Source organism: Mustela putorius, unplaced genomic scaffold (assembly GCF_011764305.1).
Source record: "Mustela putorius furo isolate JIRA1106 unplaced genomic scaffold, ASM1176430v1.1 tig00003949_pilon_pilon_pilon, whole genome shotgun sequence".
In the NCBI taxonomy this organism is placed as follows: Eukaryota; Metazoa; Chordata; class Mammalia; order Carnivora; family Mustelidae; genus Mustela; species Mustela putorius.
This window is the reverse complement of record NW_025422093.1, coordinates 7,314,637-7,334,016: the sequence shown is the minus strand read 5'-3', so window position 1 is coordinate 7,334,016 and position 19,380 is coordinate 7,314,637. Positions and strand designations below refer to the sequence as shown.

General features: G+C 38.9%; 1 protein-coding gene across 6 annotated transcripts in view; it reads right to left on the bottom strand.

The window, feature by feature from the left end:
• ANK3 (ankyrin 3) overlaps positions 1-19,380 on the bottom strand; it is a 671,415-nt gene that overhangs the window by 60,172 nt on the left and 591,863 nt on the right. For 5 of the 6 annotated variants that reach the window (XM_045069903.1, XM_045069904.1, XM_045069905.1 and 2 more), the window contains 2 exons: positions 15,271-15,495; positions 12,284-12,438 (listed from right to left, as the gene is read on the bottom strand). In XM_045069903.1, coding sequence (XP_044925838.1) covers positions 12,284-12,438; positions 15,271-15,495 — 380 coding nt within the window. Of the gene's footprint in view, positions 1-12,283; positions 12,439-15,270; positions 15,496-18,434; positions 18,468-19,380 lie in introns of all 6 variants that reach the window. The other variant, XM_045069902.1, reaches the window with a different exon arrangement.

The window sequence follows — 19,380 nt, the reverse complement described above, 5'->3', positions numbered from 1 at the left end:
ACTGTGTGAATTTCGGACACTGGAATCCCCAAGCAACATTCTTTAAACAGGAGGATACACACATCGCCTTCTTGAATTACTCAGAATCCCAGGCCTCTGCCTGATGAAATGGAGAAAAGATACCTCCCCTCAATCAGGTTACATTCTCTTTCTGTGTGTACTTATCTTTAACTTTTTTTCTGAGAATAAAAGTCAATACAAATGTAAAAACTACAAAAAGTATTTAAGTATTGGTTTATAAGAAGCGTAATCTCTAACAATTAGAGTGGAAGCCTGGGCTATTACGCACAGAGAAAGCTGTGTAAGTAAGACAATGATGGAGACAGCTGGGAAACGGTGAGAGTCAAGAGCACGAAGGGAAAACCAGGCAGTAAGATTACCATGGAATTCTTACGGCCTGAAAACCTATCACAAGATCTTACTGGTCATCGCACAGGACAAAGGTTAACTAAATTATGATATATTCATACTATGGAATACTGTGCAGTAAAAAAGAATGGGGTAGAAGCGTACATTTTAATATGTAAATCTCCAGTCCATATTAAATGGAAAAGTTGCAAAAAATAAAAAATGTGATCACAATCAACTAATCCCATCTCCACACGTCTCTGTATAAATTCATACAATTCATACAAAATTTCAGGGAAGGGGAAAGAAGAAGAAAATTATAATGACTGTATACTTGTGTACTACTACATGGGTAAGAATACTAATACTAGTATTTAATAGTATGATGTACATAAATATAATAAATGATATAGCAGAGTATTAACACTGTATAGATTCAACTCAAGCAATATTTTCTCTATTTCTCACTTTAAAAATAGGAAACTGAAACAGAGTCATGAAATGATCTTAGCTGTGTGTTTCAGGTAACTAACAACCCAGCTGACTAGGGGAGTCAGCGGGAGGGATGAAAGCTCTCTACACTCAGCTACTGGGAAACCCTGACCCCCGGCCTCATCCCCCATCATGAGCACCTTATCACGAGGATTTTTATTCTATTTATAATTTTGATAAACTATTAGTGTATATTAAAATCAGATTTTCTTTTCAGAAAATGTGAAGTGACCAGTTAAATTACACTAAATTAACTGATGTCTGATTGAGGCCTGGTACATTGTAGGTATTCAACTAGTATCCACTGAACAAAGACCTCAGTGGGAATCAATAAGACGCATACTTTTTGAATCAAAGAACCACATAATTCTTTAAATCTTGCTTTAAAATATATGTAGTAGTAGAGACCGGTTACTGTTTCCTTCTTTAACAGTTTTTTTTTTTTTTAATTGTATGTAGGATGTGACTCTTGTCTTCCTACTTTTTAATTCATAGTAAATTTTATTACATCCATGTATTTATAAGAGAAATTACTTTTGACTTAATGGATGTTTACTCAAAGGGTGTCAAACTCATCTGAAAGTTCTATGTTGCAAACTACAAAGGTATGTCAGGAAAGTCAGACTTCCAGGCAAACAGTGATAAAGTTTGATAATGTAAAAATGAACAATGCCAATATTCTTTCCACGACTGAATTTATTTGTATTCAGATTTTAAAATGGTTTATTACTTAGGTCAGAGAGCAGGAATGTATTACCAAGGATCTTTGCTTTGCTTCCACTCTTGACATAGATAAACCCCCCCAAAAATTCTACAAATGTGATACCTGTGTTCCATTCATCCCCGAAGGGAACCCAGCTGTGTGTGCCTCAAACCGGCTAGATTATGAGCAACACCAGCGATATCTATTAAAGGCACAGATTCCCAGCCTTCTCTTGTGGAGATTCTGACTTGGTAGGCCAGGGTGGGGGAGGAGGGCACCTGGAAAGTTACTTTTCACACTCAGTTCAGGAGACTTTCTGACTTGATACCTGTAGGAGGTGAAGTCTTAGTAGACTCTCACCAGTATCTGTCCTTTAAAACTCAGAACCCAAATTATTAAAAACATGACAAGAGGATCCTATGAAAAAACATCTAAAGGATGGTTCACTATGAGAAGAAAAGCTTATGGGGCAATAATATCCATTAGTTTTAAATGGCTTTGCTTCTTAAAAAAATTTTCTATACCCTTTGGTAGCTATACAATTAAAGGAGAAAATGACATAGAAATAGAGAGGTTCTTACCTGGGGTAATTGATAATGCCGTAGACTACAAAAGGACCCTGAATACCCCTTCTGTTTAATCTGCTACTGTTTTCACAAGAAAATAAGATTAAAGAGAAAAGAAAGAGGTATATTTGAAACAGGTAGTTTTGGTCAGGCAGAACGTTAAAAATTTACACTTAGTGAATGTCTAACTTTGTGGCAGGTGAGTAACTATTTCGCCCACATAGCAGTTGGTAAAGAGGATGTCTAAAGTTCCAAGAAAGGAAGTGACTTGCCCAAAGTGACCTGTCTGCTTTAGAGCTTAGAAGGTAGGTCCAGGAGGGTGGGGGAGAAGGGGTGAAGTCACATAGACATGAACTTCGCCCACTATTTAACACAGTGTCTTTGCAGACCAGCTAGCACAGGGGTGGTTGTTGATAAGTGGATGAGTAATGGACAGATACACAGATATCCTGGTCCAGAAGGTGATATGGCTTCTTACTAGTCCACTCTATGAGCAGAAAGCCCTGATTATAGTGGCATTTTCTGCTGTGCAAGAAATGGAAGCTAATGTGCTATAGTTTCCTTAACTCACTGATTAATGATACATTTCTTAAGCACCTTGTAACTCATTTGGTTTCTTTATAGGCAAAAAGTGGGGCAGCTCTCTCTGTAACTGAGATTTTTCAACAGAGCAATAAGAATAAAAAAATACTTTGCAAATATAAATGGTTATGGAGATCATAATACAATGAAGCATAAATAAAAGGACAGAAGTCATGTCCCCACTAAATGAGTTAATCTTTCAAATGATCATCCTTGATCAGCTTTGCCTCACCTTACCTGCACGTGATTAAATGTCTGAATAACTTGCTCCAATGGGACCATGGTTCTTTTTCTTAGATCAAATTTGTTTTCTGAAGGCTGTTTGTGAGTGTGAAGGTCAGGTTTGAGTGTGAATAGCCTAAAGAAGGAATACAACCTCAAGTCTTCACAAAGAATGATTTCTATACCTACAGTTCAACTTCTTTCTTTCTTTTTCTTTTCTTTTTTTTTTTTAAGATTTTATTTATTTATTTGAAAGAGATCACAAACAGGCAGAGAGGTGGGCAGAGAGAGGGGAAGGGAAGCAGGCTCTCCGCTCAGCAGAGAGCCTGATGTAGGGCTTGATCCCATGACTCTGGGAGTGGGAGGCAGAGGCTTTCTCACCCACTGAGCCACCCAGGCCCCCTACAGTTCAGTTTCTAGTTAGGTGAATATTCTGTGCAGCTTGCTCCTCTAAAGAGTGTTTGATACAGGGAGTGGGGGGAAATGGAGTCCTAGAATGTTAGAATTCAAAAGGGCAAGCTAGTCAGTCTAGGTCTGTGGAAGTCAGTGGAGATAGGTGCCTTGGGTTCAGATCCAACCCTCGACCAGTGAGCTTGGACTTTGAACAAGTTCCTGACCTTTGAAGCTTATGTTCCTTGTGTCTAAACTGAGGACAAGAAAAGTTTCCTCTGGGGTAGATAAATTATAGAAAACCACTAGCACAATCCAATTCATGTAATAATATAGGTTAAATATTCTTAGAAGGTCACACAGTTTTGGAGGAGAGAAATACCAGAAAACCACTCTGTGGCAGATCTAAGGTTGGATTAAAACAAAACAAACCCCCATATTACCTTATCTCTGTATTTCTACAGTATATAATTATATAAAAATTAAAAAACATGTTACCGTAACTCTATTTCTATAGCATATAAACCTTGATTGATATCATTTAATTTCATTCCATTTTTCAAAAGAAAGTTTCACCAATTACAGAAAATTAAGTATGAGAATTTATAGATTAATTGGGGGAAATGAAGGAAATAAAAGACAAGTCTGTATCATTCGTCACTGGCTATCGAGTATGTGGAAGAGCAGAGTACTTATAATATTGTCACTCAAATATTTCAGAAAAGTGTGGACATTCACCTCCATGGAATTCAAGTTCATCTTCACCTGAATAATCAAATTTTGTAACAAGCCTGTCCAAGATGTTGCAGGAAAAAAAGCCCAAAACCAAGTGGTACAACTGACCCTTCTTCCTTAATGTAAACATAATAGAAATCTTTTCAATTTTGATCAACTTTTATTTTGAAGTAATTATAGCATCATGGAAAGTTGCAAAGAGTACAGAGAGAGCTCATGCACATCTATAATTTGAGTAATTTTTTAAAAAGATTTAATGTATTTATTAGAGAGAGAGAGAGCCAGGGAAGGACCAGAAGAAGGAGAAAGAGAACCCCCTAGCGCTGCACATACGGGGCTCAATCCCAGGACCCTGAAATCACGCATGACCTGAGCTGAAACCAAGAGCCAGACGCTCAACTGACTGAGCCACCCAGGCGCCACTACACTCTCAGTAACTTAACTTATATTCTATTCAGTTCTGGCATCTGCTTTATGTCTGCCTGGATCAGCATTATTTTACATCTTTAACTATGCAAGAAGATGCAACATCTTCATTACTCAGATTTGTACAATGTATTGAGTGTTAATGATGAAGCATGTCTTGAAACAATGATGTATCTACATGTTTCCCCTCCAGTTTTAGCAATCTATATAATTTCTGACGATCCTATTTCTTAAAAGTTTTTTTTTCCTTAAAAGTATTTTTAAGTGAATTTCTAATCCTTATTTGCCCTTTACCTGCCACCCAGACCTCCTCTCCTCATTTGGCTGTATCCCTTCCTTTAGAAAGTTGCATTCTTTCTTGGGTATGGGTCACTGAAGTATTAAGAAAATGTATTGTTGAAAGTGGGGACAGATGCCTGGATACAAAGCATTCATATTTCCATTCATTCAGCATGGTGAGATGACAGTCCTGTGCTAAGAGCTGTCCGGGCACTGGGCATATGGCTGTCAACAAGTCAGGGCCAGTCCCTCTCCACAGGGACTTCACAGCATATCAAGGAAGACAGCAAAATTCAAAGTTGCTTGTTACAGAAGATGACCAGCCAGGTGTCGTGGCCATATTTACCAGGTGGATCTCACTTACTCTGGGGTTCAGGGAAGGCTTTCTGGGAGAGAAGTCAGGGAGCGGGTGTCTGGTCATGTCAGAATAATCACTCCAGGGTTTTCCTCCAGGATTGCAGAAACCTAACATTCTCTGCATCTGCTTCTCTATGTGTATTTTCCAGGAAAATGTTTTTCCATATTTGCTTACTTTTCCACTTAGGTAAATAAAAAATCGGCTTTCAGGCGATTAGCTCCCTTATGTCACTTTCTTCTACCTTTTGTTTAAACCACTACTAGTACATCCAGGAAGACAAACCATATAATCCTGCGTTCAAAACCAGGATCATATATAATGTTTGAAAGCTGAACACCATAAATCAGTAAGACTGTGTCCAGCAGATACAGAAACACACTGAACTCCAGGGGGCCTACACTTGCTGTGTCTGCCATACTGGCCTCCAGCCACATCTACACTGAATTAGTAAGGCTTACACTCAATCTCTCAGACTTGCTTTCCTGTCCTCAGAAGGCTAAGAGCCCCCTTCTGTCTGACATGTGGGTCAGGGATTTGACGTCATTGTTTTGACGCACAAATGTTTCATAAAGACATGTAAATGCCGGCAAATTCACATACACAGGCATCCATAAATTATTATCCATTATTAATGCTCATTTGCTTTGGTCCCATTCTCATTTGTTGGCCAGTCAGTGTGGGAAACTGTTCTAGCGCAGGTTCCTTTCCTTCTGCAATGTGATAGTGGTCATGCAACTGATTTAAACTAAATTTCATGGCCACCGATAGAAAGTCAGTCAGTATTTTGTTATGGTTTACCAGACACTATTTTGTATGCACTGCTCCCCCCGCCCGTAACACAATTTCGATTTGGTTAAGTTCAATTTTACTTTTTCCTTCAGAATTTTTCAAGTTTGTTAACAGATCTGTCCAACAGATGGTGCTGTGTACAACATTAAGCCAGGCATTTCACTTCTCATGGCTCAGCTATTGCTAAAATCGGGACTTGAGGCTTTAAGATTACTCTCTGTCTCCTGGCTGATAAATTAAAAACAAGTTCAACCGAGATGAACCAAAATTGCAATTTTTAACTGAGAAGTATGTATTTTCTGTAGTTACTGTTGCTACAGTTAGATAATAAATTATGGGAAATTTGTTTTCTAGTAATATAACATTATAGCTATCAATTTCTCTTTCCTGCTCCAATTTACAAAAAGAAATAACATAATTCTTTAATTATTATAATTAATAATTAATAATTACTTAATAATAATAATAATAATAATAATTAATTATTTAAACTTTCACTCGGTATCATGGGAAAGTGAAGCAATGACAACAGCAAGGAAACATTTTCCTGGCATTTGTAGCATTGTTTGGGGACCTTCACCTATACTTGATTCCAATACAGTGGCTGGGGTTTTAAAATAACAGCATAATCCTTATATCCTCAAAGCTTTCTTGTGATGCTTAGGTAGCAATGATCTTGATTTTAAAACCTAATAAATGTGGATACATGAGTCTATACACTGTCCAGAGGAGCATTATCTAAAAAAAATATATAATGCAAGCCACATTTGTAATTTTAAATATCCTTTTTTTAAAAAAGATTTTTCTTTATTTATTTGACAGACAGAGATCACAAGAAGGCAGAGAGGCAGGCAGAGAGAGAGAGAGGAGGAAGCAGGCTCCCCCTGAGCAGAGAGCCCGATGCGGGACTCAATCCCAGGACTCTGGGATCACGACCTGAGCCGACCGAGGGCAGAGGCTTAACCCACTGAGCCACCCAGGTGCCCCTATAATTTTAAATATCCTTATAGCCACACTGGAAAAATAAAAAGGAACAGATTAAAATTAATTTTAATATTATTTTTTATTTAGCCCATAATATCTAAAATATTGCCACTTCAACATGTAACTAATGTTAAAAATTATTAATCAGATATAGATTTGTGGGGTGGGATATACTTTGCCTATCTGCTGTGTTTTCCACTCACAGCACATCTCTGTGTATAGTTCCACGTGCTCTGAGCCACACGCAGCTAGTGGTGACCACAGTGATGGCGCAGGATGGGAGCACTTCTCGAGCTCTGCAATTCTGAGACCTCCAACGATGAGGGATTCTTCTGCTAATCAATACTCCCAGTTCCAGCAAAATCACAAACTACAAAACACCCCTTGGGATCTAGCACTGGAGGCACAATTTTAAACACGTTCAACGGAACTCCATGAGCTCAATTAACTGAAGATTTTAAACAAACTTATTACGAAGTGGATTCAAGTTGGTGCACTTTAAAGATGATGTTTTTGGGGGAGCAGAATGAATATTTTGCATGTTGCACTATCTTTTTCTCAGCAGAGACATGACAAGTGCTTGAATAAGACCTATGTCTGCTGCCAAAGAGGAAAGTTGTTCCTGCCACGTGATGATATCCTAGTGGTAACAGCAGGTTCGTCATACCCAGACCACCTGTTTTCTGTCATTCTAGCCTCTTACTTCAGTAGGAGCTTTGCTAACACACCTGCTTCATTAGCGTAAACATCAATACGCTTTTGTCTCTGGGCTCACCAGCGGCAGAAATTAATCTTAATTCCACTGTATTTTGCAATGACAGTTTTTTCCTGAATGCATCTCATCTCCTTTTGAGTCACAGAAGAACTAAGATGGTACCTTGATGAGTCACGGAAATTTTAAATAGCAGCTAACATTTATGTAACATTTTTACTCCACACAGAACACTTTCAGAGACATCCTTCATTTGAGAACACAGAAAGGCGAAGGAGTATTACAGAGAAACAGCTAAATTTGGAGGCAGAAGTCTGCATTTTAGAAGTCTAGATCCAGATCTTTTTAGATTTCCTGACTGGGTGGTGGTGATGGGGAGGTAAGAACCAGGACCAGGGCCTCGGCTAGCCTTATGTGACCTGGAAGAGGGAGCCACAGGGGCAGACACCGCCCTGCTGGTAAATGACTTGGGAACATTAGGTTAAGAGACTTTGTCCTGCAGCCACTGTTGGAGCAGATGGCTCGGGAGGAGAAGAGTCAGGATTTTAGCTCCGACCTGCTCTCCTGCACAACTGTACGCAGGCAGCGGCAATGAATCCTACCACAGACTGAACGGTTCTCATGTATTGGGCTTGGGTGAAGAACTTTACTTACATTAGCTTGTCACTTTCCCCTTGGTTCTCTGTGAGGGACCTTCACTTTACAGACTGAAATTAAAGTTTAGGGAGATTTAGTGCTTGGTTAGGGTCGCACCCGGTCAGGATGGGAATTCCAGTCTACGGGACGTCCACAGATCCTGATCCTAACCACATTACACTGGGAAAATTATCCTCTTCCTCGAACCTGTCTTGCCCTGAAGTTGCTCTGACTACTGAGTTATTCTAACTCCTCAATTCTAATTACTAAATTGTGCATTTGGAAAGGCTTTGCATGTTTTGAAATACTACAGAACCATAACCTCATTTTCATGATTGTGTTTAGTCAAAATCTGTTATCAAAATATGGGTTAAGATGATTTTTAGGGGTGCCTGGATGGCTCAGTGGGTTAAAGCCTCTGCCTTCGGCTCAGGTCATGATCCCAGTGTTCTGGGATCAAGTCCCACATCGGGCTCTCTGCTCAGCAGGGAGCCTGCTTCCTCCTCTCTGCCTGCCTCTCTGCCTACTTGTCATCTCTGTCTGTCAAATAAATAAATAAAATCTTTTAAAAAAAAAGATGATTTTTAAATATTTGGGTTTTAAGCTTAGTTATAAAGTTATAGTTATATTAGTTATAAAGCAGGATTCATTTATGTAAGAGGGTTAAAAAGGAGACATTTATGAAGGGCAACTGGGTGGTTCAGTCTGTTAAATGTCTGCCTTTGGCTCAGGTCATGATCTTGGGGTCCTGGGATTGAGCTCCCTGCTTAGTGGGGAGTCTGCTTCCCCCTATCTCTCTACCCCTCCCCACTGCTCATGTGTATGTTCTCTCTCTCAAATAAAAAAATATTTTTAAAAATAAAATTGTAGCAAAGAAACTCTTTCTACTATTTCCAAGATAATGCACAGAATCTGGGATGGAGGGTTAAATCATCATTTCTTTTAAACATCTGAGAGATGCCTTGAGTACGGCAGCACTGGGGGCATCATTGACGAAGCAAAGATAGGACGAATTCCTATTTGAAAATTGGTTTCTTCAAAACAAAATGAACACAAGTCAGCAAGAGATCATGGAAGTCCATTCCATAAATAAATCTTAAGAATTAAAAAAAAAAAAAATCCACTTGTGACTGTTAGGGCATACTATAATCCATACTCAAAAATGAAGGAGAACATATTAGAACTCAGTGTCTTTGCTAGAACTACAGTGTCTGATGCGGTAGCGAGTGGCTATGTTTGGCTACCTGAAATTAATGAAACAAAATTAAAGATTACCCTCCTCAGCTGCACTAGTCACATTTGCAGTACTCCCAAATCACATGACTAGCGATTACCGTTGTACAGCATGCATACAGAGTATTTCCACCATCGTATAAAGTTCTCTCGGACGGCATTGTTTTAGAATGCTCAGGATTCTTCCTAGAATATTGTTACTTTCTCAAAACTTTCCTCAAAGTAAATGCTCCTCTCTAATTTTTTTTTTTTCCTGGAGATTAACATTAATGATGTTTGGAGTAGAGGAAACAGACTAACGGGGACGTTTCCTCCAGAGAGCTAAATAATTTTAAGGAGGTTCCTTTTCCTGCCCCTCACCAGCAGTGCAAGGGAGCCTAAATCAGTGCTGTGTCTGATACTGGGGGTTCAAAGGTGGTTAAGACACGTGCCCTACCCTCAGGAGCTTACAGTATTAAGGTAGCTATCCATTAAAAAGAAAAAAAAAAAAAGAAAATCCTTGTGGAACAGAGGCTACATTTCAATCACCAGTGATCTATGATGCTGGCATTTAAAAAACACCAGAAACATGGGCGCATCTGGGTGGTTCAGCCCGTTGAGCAAACAACTCCCGGTTTCAGCTCAGGTCATGGTCTCAGGGTTGTGGGATCGAGCCCTGCATCAGGCTCCATGCTCAGGAGGGAATCTGCTTAACATTCTCTCTATCCCTCTCTCTCGGCCGCTCCCCCGGCTCATGTTCTCTCTCTCTCTCTCTCACATAAATAAATAGGTAAGTAAAATCTTTAAAAAAAAAAAAAACACTAGAAACATGAGAATATTTATATATTCTATTGTCCTTAAATCAAAATAACTACCTTCTCTGGAAGACCTACTTCTCCTCATCTCTCCATTTTTAAATCCTGACTCATCTATATTCTTTTACTATTTTCAAAATGCTAATTCAATTCATTCCCTAGGACGCATTCTTTTCAAAGCTTTTTTTTTTTTTTTTAAGATTTTATTTATTTATTTGACAGACAGAGATCACAAGTAGGCAGAGAGGCAGACAGAGAGAGAGAGAGGAGAAAGCAGGCTCCCTGCTGAGCAAAGAGCCTCATGCAGGGCTCGATCCCAGGACCCTGAGATCATGACCTGAGCCGAAGGCAGAGGCCTCAAACCACTGAGCCACCCAGGTGCCCCCTTTTCAAAGCTTTTAATTGTGTTTTCTTATCAATTTCCTTATAAGAGAATGACTACACTTCATGCTTCAAATTAAGGTAATAAAAATTAGAAATCTCAATTACCACTGCATGTTCCTGTTAGAAATCATTTGAAGTTATAGATGGCATGTGATCTAAATGTCAGTATCATATACAAATATGACTATTCTTCTGGACCTTAAATCTAGGTTTGTAGGAATTTTCCTCTTTAAGTTTATTTTCTTCTCCATAGGACACACACTTCTAAAATCAGTGGGGTATGGTTACATCTTTGAAAACAAGATAGGACAAGATTTCAATGCCAGCATTGCTACTCAGAACTTCCATTCCCTCACCTGTAAAGTGTGATTAAAACTATCTACTTTATAGTACTATACTTTAGTTTTAAGTTTTCATATAGAAAGGAATTTATCACTGCCTCATGAATGGTAGAAACTCAACAACTCTAAGTTTCCTTCTACCCCACTGTAAAAACATCTTTAAAGTCCTGGTTGGCTGCGATGAACCGTGTCATATACAGAACCTCTGGCAGGGCAATTCTCCCCTCTAGAATGAATAGTGACAACAGCTGATATTTACTGACGGCTTACGGAGTGTCAAAGGCTGTGTCTCACAAGGGCTTCACAGGATTATTTTTTCCCAGTCACAACCCTACAGAGGAAGGAAGGTGACTTCCATTTTACAGAAATGGAAGAAGCTTGCAGGGACCAAAGAACTTGCCCATGGTCATCCCTCCAATACCTGAGTCGGTCCAGCTCCTTTGTCCTTTCTTTGAAACCAGGAGACTATGCAGATGCCTTCCAAAAGCTAGTAAATTCAATGCTAAGACAGTGAATTTTATGGTATGTGAATTTTATCTCCAATAAAGCTGTTCTTTAGAACTGCTGAATTTGTAGTGATTAGGAACTCAGTATAAAGATTCACTCTGTGGTGAACTTGGTCTCTGATTGCTTTTGACCTTTTTAAAGGAAACCTCGCATCAAGTACCTAGTCTCAAAACAAGTCTATTCCCAGCATCTGGTCAGAAAACCTGCTTGGTTTTGAGGGTCAGACAGCTGTGGGAGGGCCATGCTCCAATGACGGTGACAGGTCTGCCATGTGGGCTTACTAGGAGGCACAGAACACGACCCAGACTCCAATAACTAGCCTGCAACTTATTTTTTTTCGGTGATGATTGCCCAACAGAAATTAAAAATTTGCAAAGAATGTTGAAATCCTCAGGAACAAAACGGAGATACAGGAAAGGATCCAGAAATAATAATTCCAAAAATAAAATGCAAACGTATTTCCTTAAAAATGTGCTGCATGCTTTGCATACCTTCCACCATTATTAACCTCCCCCTTACATGTCCTGCACTTAGAAGACTCTCTTGGGTTTTGGAAAGATGAACATATTTGACTAGAGACTGAAAGAATCATCAATGTACTATCTGTACATTAGTATTGTGAGAAAAAAAGGCTGTCGGATTAAAAGGAGCTTCCTGCCTGAGATTCAGAAAGCAGCAACAAATGCCGGGGCTGCAGACTCCCGGGTCAGAACACGACCTTCAGTGGCGTGAACTTCAACGCGGCCAGGACTTTGATCGTCACTTGCTGACATTTACAGAGACAAGGAGTCGTCATAATTACCTTCGTCCATGCCATTCAGCAGTTCGGTTAAATCTTCATTTTTACTGTCAAACTGATGCTCCTTCCACGTCTCACCATTTTCACTTCGAAGAACAATGAGTTCTCTCTCTTTTCCTCGCATAGACCCAAAGTGAGGGATTTCCACTATGACAGGGCTGGAAGAAAAATCCACATTATTTTGCGATCAAATGAAATATATTTGTAGTGTCATATTTTCAAAAACAGTGTCATCAACAGTATTCATTTGAAAATCAGAGGTGCCACTAAGGTTGGGAATAACTTCAAAGCTGCAGAATCATTTGCTAATTAAATAATATGTTAGAAGCCTGAGAACATGCCATCATTCATTCATTCACCAACAATTCATAAGGGCCTACTGCCAGTTAGGCATTTTGATTTAATAAGGGGAAAATATTCAGCACATATAAACAGGATTTTTGAATCAAGGAATTGAAAGTTATGAAAACAGACCATAAGAAAGTTGGCCCATTTTTAAAAACACAATAGCTATATTATATTATGCAAAAAAGCTAATGATTTAAAAGGACACAGTCATTTCTTTGAAAAGAGAAATTCTGTAGATTTCCTGCTTCGAAAGATCACAGGTGTTTGTCCCTTAGCAAGCAAATGATCAATCGACATAGTCCTTTACTCCAACAGTGACTTCCTTTCTCTCGTTTTTAATTTGTGAAATGGTAGTGGGCAACGTCACTTCCTAACTCTAGTATAACCTGCACAGGAAGATTTAAACTTCTGAAAAAGCACTTGTCGGCTTGAAATTGTAATATAGCCACACATTAATTTTTGACAGTGTCCTTTTGCCAAAGAATGTGGACAGGATGGCTGCAAATTGAAGACAGCCAGTCGAGCACAGGAATAATTTTGTTAACTTTTAAAATAGGATAAATGCTAAAAAAGATGGATGGAAGTAAGCAGACCACAATCACACACAGTTTATGTAGTTGGATTGTGCAGCTTTATTTTATGACATTTAAGTAGACAGTATCATTATTCTCCTACAGAGGTTGTATGTAACCTCACCTCTTAACCTATGTGTTTAAGTACAGGTCATAATAGGAGACATGGGTTTAAATAGGTAAGAGCACATAAAGGGAGAGGCATTGCAATGATCCAATAACATAAGAATATAGGAGCATTTCATTTATTACAAAAGCATTCACTTAAAGTGGGTTGATAAATACAATTTTTCTTTTGGCAAAATAATTACAATTAACTCAAATTAAGGATTTAAAAATTTATATTTATATATATTTTTTATTTTTTTATATAATCCTAAATGAATTTATATATAAGGATTTAAAAATTTTTATTTTTTGATAGAAACAAAATCACGTATTCCTAAGAGAGTTAATAAGTTCAAGAGTTAAGATATTTAACATAGTTTTAACTATGTCTGATTTGACATTAAATTTTTTTTTTTTTTTTTTAGAACTAGATACAATCTTTGCAGGTTAATGTATCAGATACTGTCTCTGTAAATATTTAAAGAATGTGGCTTTGTGTAGGACATTCAACAATACTGGAGAGAAGGTATGAACCAGGGCCTTTGACCAAGGTGAAAGCCAAGCATAACTTTTCATAACAGGTCTCTTCATGCAGACTGCCAAGGCAAATCCACCAATCAGACAGACAAGCAAACAAACAACAAATACCAACACATTTCAGCTTACACAAAACAAAACAAGACAATTTAATAACTTCAGTAGAGTATTCTATCTGCTGCCTCGTTGGCTTTCTTTACATATCTTCTATTCCCAACATTTAATCAAATTCAGTTTACTTCTTGAGGACTTGGCTTCCTCAAAGCCCATAAAGATTACTTAGTATGCATAAGTACGTACTTTTAAAAAAACTGTAACTCCAGACACGTACATATATGTATATATATATATGTACACACATATATATTCACACATGTATATATCCTTTACAGCAAATGTTGATTCAAAGCCTCCAAATACCTTCTCTTAACGCTGCGTTGAAATTAGATCGTCAGTCTGTCTTAAAGACTATCATAACCAGTTGAAACATTTCAAAATAAAGAAAGGTTTACAGAAGCACAGATTTATGAAGCGGGGGGCTCGCAATGAACTCCACATGCTTGGAAAGCACAGGGGAGGGAGCAGTGCTACAGCTAAGTCAAGCCACTATGGTTCCTGTTTCTTTCAGTGACACACATCAACTGAAAGCATTAAAAACTGAAAAGATAAAAATAAAATTCAGACAAGAAGAAGACCATGGGTGTGACAGAAAAAAATTGAAAATGGAAAAAAGAATTGTAGACATTCTGTATCTTGTCTATAAAGATCCTACCCAATAAATTTTGTTCCTTGAGGCCCAAGCTGCAGGATTCGGCTAACCAAGCTCTCGCCCTCATTTACAGGGGGAGGATTGGTAGGAAGATGCAGTTTACTGAATAACATCCATGCAGCAGGAAGAGAAACAAGAAGGGGAAATCGTGAACACACTGTCCGTCACGACAGAGCCTGCCTCATTTGCACCCAAGTGCCACCTCAGAAAATGAATTCATTTTTTTTTTTTTTTTTTTGCAAAAGCCCATATCACCATGGATTAAGTTCCCTAAAAAGTATCTTTAAAAAAGACATGTACCCATAGTAGCCATTTATTCAACGTGGTGAGAGAGTTCCGCCATCTATATTTTTCCCTAAGAATGGTGCCTTGACTTCCACGGGGGGCCGCTGGGGTTCCGTGCACTCACTGAGCAGAGAACATGCTTCGTGGTTAGTAAAAGCTTTGACCAGCAAACTGAGTTAAGGAAGTATCAGCCTACTAGCTTTTCAGAGAATGACACAGCTTTTGGGACCTTTGACACCACGAAAGGTGTACTCCGTCGCAATGGTCCAACTAAGTAGTTTTAAGCGTTAACTACTTGAGTTTTTAAAAAGGGCAAAGAAAATCAAATGTATCACACAAGGGCCAAGACAAAAATTGATCAAATGACTTACCCTAAAAATTGTGCCCCTGCAGGACCCATTTCTACCAGCCTACTGGCTAATCCCTCTCCTTCCACCATGGGGGGTGGGTTGGCCAGTTTATGTCTCTTTACCAAGCGGCAGGTGATGCGGGTGGGCGCCGTGCACTTGCGCGGAGGGATGATGATTCTCATCCCGTGGTGACGGCTCCCTCTCATGGAGCCGCCTCTTGCATCCACCATAAAGCTAACCAGGAACCTGCGGGGAGAAGACCGGAGGTGAAGTCAAGGAGGGAAACATGCCATCTTCACAGGAGATTTTGAGATTAAACGTTAGGGTTTAAAACGACAGACAATGTAGCTATCATTTCCTCTCTTTAAAAATACATTGGAAGTAAATACGGTGGAGTCACATCAAACATGCATTCGACGTGTGAACTGGGCAGAAAGCGGGGCACAAGAACTTAGTTTTGGTGGGACGCTGGCCTCCTCACAGAAGCCAGCCACTTTGTCAGAAGCTCAGATTGAGGAACAGTGAACATTTCCAAGCTGGGATTAAAAACTGGCTCTTACAGGAGTGTCACGCATGTAAAAACCCGAACTGAGACCGCTCTATGTGGCCTCTGTGAATGACTTCAGCTGTATTCAAGCGTCATTTTAACTATTGGTGGAGTTAGCCAGATGCTGACTATGGCATTTCTCTCCCTAACAAGTCAGATGAAACTCCACGGTATGTCTTAACATGCACAACTCATAAAATAAATAGATACCGAATCATACCGCACACTCTTAATTTTTACTACCACAAAGCAAAATATAAGAATAAAAGCAGATGGCTAGTTTTGCTCAGGCAATTTTGATGGAAAGGGATTTAGTCTTTTCCGTATAAACTTGGCATTAATACTGTTTAAAATAGCCTCCACTTAAGTATCTGTACAGCCATTCAGAACTGAACAGCCTTTAGAAAATGTCTCTAAATGGTACATTAAAATTGTCACTGGTCTTTCTATTAAAGCTAATGGAGAAAAATTACTTGTCTGCATGTAGACATGAAAGTGTAAGGAAATTATTAGTATCTTATCTGGGTTATAGCATATCCTAATTCCTGATTCTTATCACATGCTCCTAGAGCATCCTCCTCAAATCTCTGGTATTACAAAGCACTCCAGTGAATGTACACCAATGAGTCCAACATACGGAAGAGTGTAAGTCAGACAGGAGAACATCTGTCCCTCTGCATTCCAACGTTCACATGTGAAAATGTGCTTATTACTGGAGCAGCACCACATGTTGATAAGTAGAAGATTATCTGAATAGCTATAGTATTAGGGGAGGGAATAATCCCCTCCATCAAAATGTTCTACTAAATATATCTCATCTAAATGCAGTTCTAACATCCTGCAAGCAGATTTTAGGACTTTGCATGGAGGTCCAAGCTGGGGACCCTTTCCTTAAGAGTGATGCTTCTGGACCTCAGAAGAGGAACCTCTCCAACAAAGCAAACTGGTCTGACATTCCCGTGGAGAAAGGCAAGATCATGGGGCTCAATTTTTAGCCAATCAGATGTTCAGAACCAACTCTGGTCATCAGTTAGGCACAATCATTCTCACACGCTTCTGCTTATTTTAGATTAAGCGATTTTCCTCTGGATTTTTTTTTTTCTTTTTTTAACATTAGACCTACTTCGAGAGGCTGGAACCAGTATCGTATTCAAAGTAAGAGGGGAAGAGACTGACCTCCTCCAAAACAAGACAAACACACAACTCCCAAGTCAAAGACAGAGGTACTTGTTTCCTTGTGCAAGTGTCCACATCAATTGCCTCCAGTGCTAAATGATAACAAGGCTCACGTGAGACTGCTCTGGTGAGCCCACACTGTCTTAGACATACACATACTTAGCGCGACCTTTACTCAGTAATGAAGACAACAGGGCAACTTTATAAAGAAGCCCAAGACAAAACCTGATCCTTCTCAGCAGTCAATACTGAAAATCAACTCCTGATTGGGAGTAAAAGCAACAGAATGATTCAAGACAAACTCTGGGGGTCATGTGGCTGGCTCACTTGGTGGAGTATCTGACTCTTGATCTTGGGGTCATGAGTTTGAGCCCCATGCTGGGTGTAGAGATCACTTAAATAAAACTTCAAAAAAATAAACTCTGGGTTTGAAAATTTGGTTGTATTAGTACAAATAAACACTGGAGTGTTTACATGACAGCTGATGCCAACCATATAGAATGGTATTTCAGATCAGGCCTGTCTTGTTCACTGCTTGACCTGCAGAGCCGAGCACAGTTCCCAAAGACATAATAAATGCTTACTGAGTGAGCCACTGAACAAAAACTCTTGTGTTAAGGGTGCTTAGGAACTGCCTAGGTCAGACGAGGTTACTAATACTAAAAATATATCTATATGAAAAAGATCTATATCTGCTGAGCAGATATTCATGTTGATATAAAAATATCCAAAGTACAGGGGCGCCTGGTGGCTCAGTGGGTTAAGCCTTTGCCTTTGCTCAGGTCGTGATCTTGGGGTCCTGGGACTGAGTCCCGCATCGAGCTCTCTGCTTGGCAAGGGGCCTGCTTCTCTCTTTCTCTGCCTCTCTGCCTACTTGTGAACTCTCTCTGTCAAATAAATAAGATCGTAAAAAAATATATCCAAAGTACAAAGAATATCAGAACCAAATGGAAAAAACAGGTCTTAGACAATTTTAACAACAAATTAGAAGAAGCTCTTTCTCTGGGTTCCCCATAGCACCCACTGCCCCCCTGGTATTCATTAGCAATCATTTATTGTTTTAAGGTTTTCAACTTTAAGAGCCAGTTGACTGAGGAGAGGTGAGAATAAATGTTAAGCAGGATAGGCTCCTATTATTCAGTAACAATCATGAAATACAGTGATTTGTTTTCCAAACTCATTCCTTACATATTCTGTGCAAAATAAAATCTCATGCAAAATAACTTCTTAGAAACAAATCAGAAGGTGATGTTTAATCATATTGGTTGCATCTTATTAATACTTACACTAAAGCAGAAATTCTACAAATGATCCTAAAACTAACACATGGATGATTCTACTTTTAAAGAACAGCGGGATGACGAAAGCAGATTACAGACATTGACACATCTAACTGCGGGAAAACTTCACATAAATTAAAAATACAAAAAAGGATGGTTCACATCAAAGACACAGTTATCACCTTGAATCATACTGAGGAAGTGGAGAAGAATAGCTGCAAAATAATTTAGAAGCAAATGGGAAAAAATTAATGTAAGATAATTAGAAGCAGGCAACAGAAAATGTCAATGATAAGCAAAGAAAAAATAAAAACCATCAGAGAGTGAAACCAAGGCATCTGGCATTTGTGGGACAACCTGGAGAAATATTTGTTTTACGTGGCTACAGAAGCTACTCCCCGGACCTGGCATTAGGGAATCGTTTCTGAGTGTATGCCACGTCTGTAGTTTCCTTTTCAAATACGCCCACACTAACTGCCATTATTTTTGCTCTCCCGGACATGGCCACTGTCTTCAATAAATTCAGGAGGAAGGAGAGAGAGAATGCACATATTCAAATATTTCACTGTTTCCTGTGTATGGGAAAGTCTACTTCTGATTTTATTATTCTGTGCTCCCTTAACTCCTCATTGAAGTTCAAACCATCCTTTGAAGCAAAGCCTAAGAGCTGACTGAATTGGACCCTAGTACTTTTCTTTCCTGTGTGGAGAATACAAGATGCTGTTTCTAGGTCTTTGAGACACGGCAACAATTCACTAAGCTTGATACAAGGAACTCTTGAACATGCTGCTCACAGAGTGTGTCCCGGGTATTTTTTATTTTCCTTCTCAACTGATTTTTTTTTCTTTTTTTTTTTCTTTTTTTTTTGCATTTTCAATGTTAGATCCATAAACATCTAACATCGGTGGTGTAAATATTTTAAGCAATTAAAAATTAATGTGACTATAATTAAGATTTTTCTGATTGAGTTAAAGAAATGCAGTGTTAATGAGTCGAAGACTGCCATGTGGTTTATAGTTGATAAAGCCCTTTCATGTCAATTATTTCCATTTGAATGATACCGCACATCCTTGTGCCACAAGCCACAATTCTGTAAGAATGCTTCAAATAACCTGCAGCATCATTCTG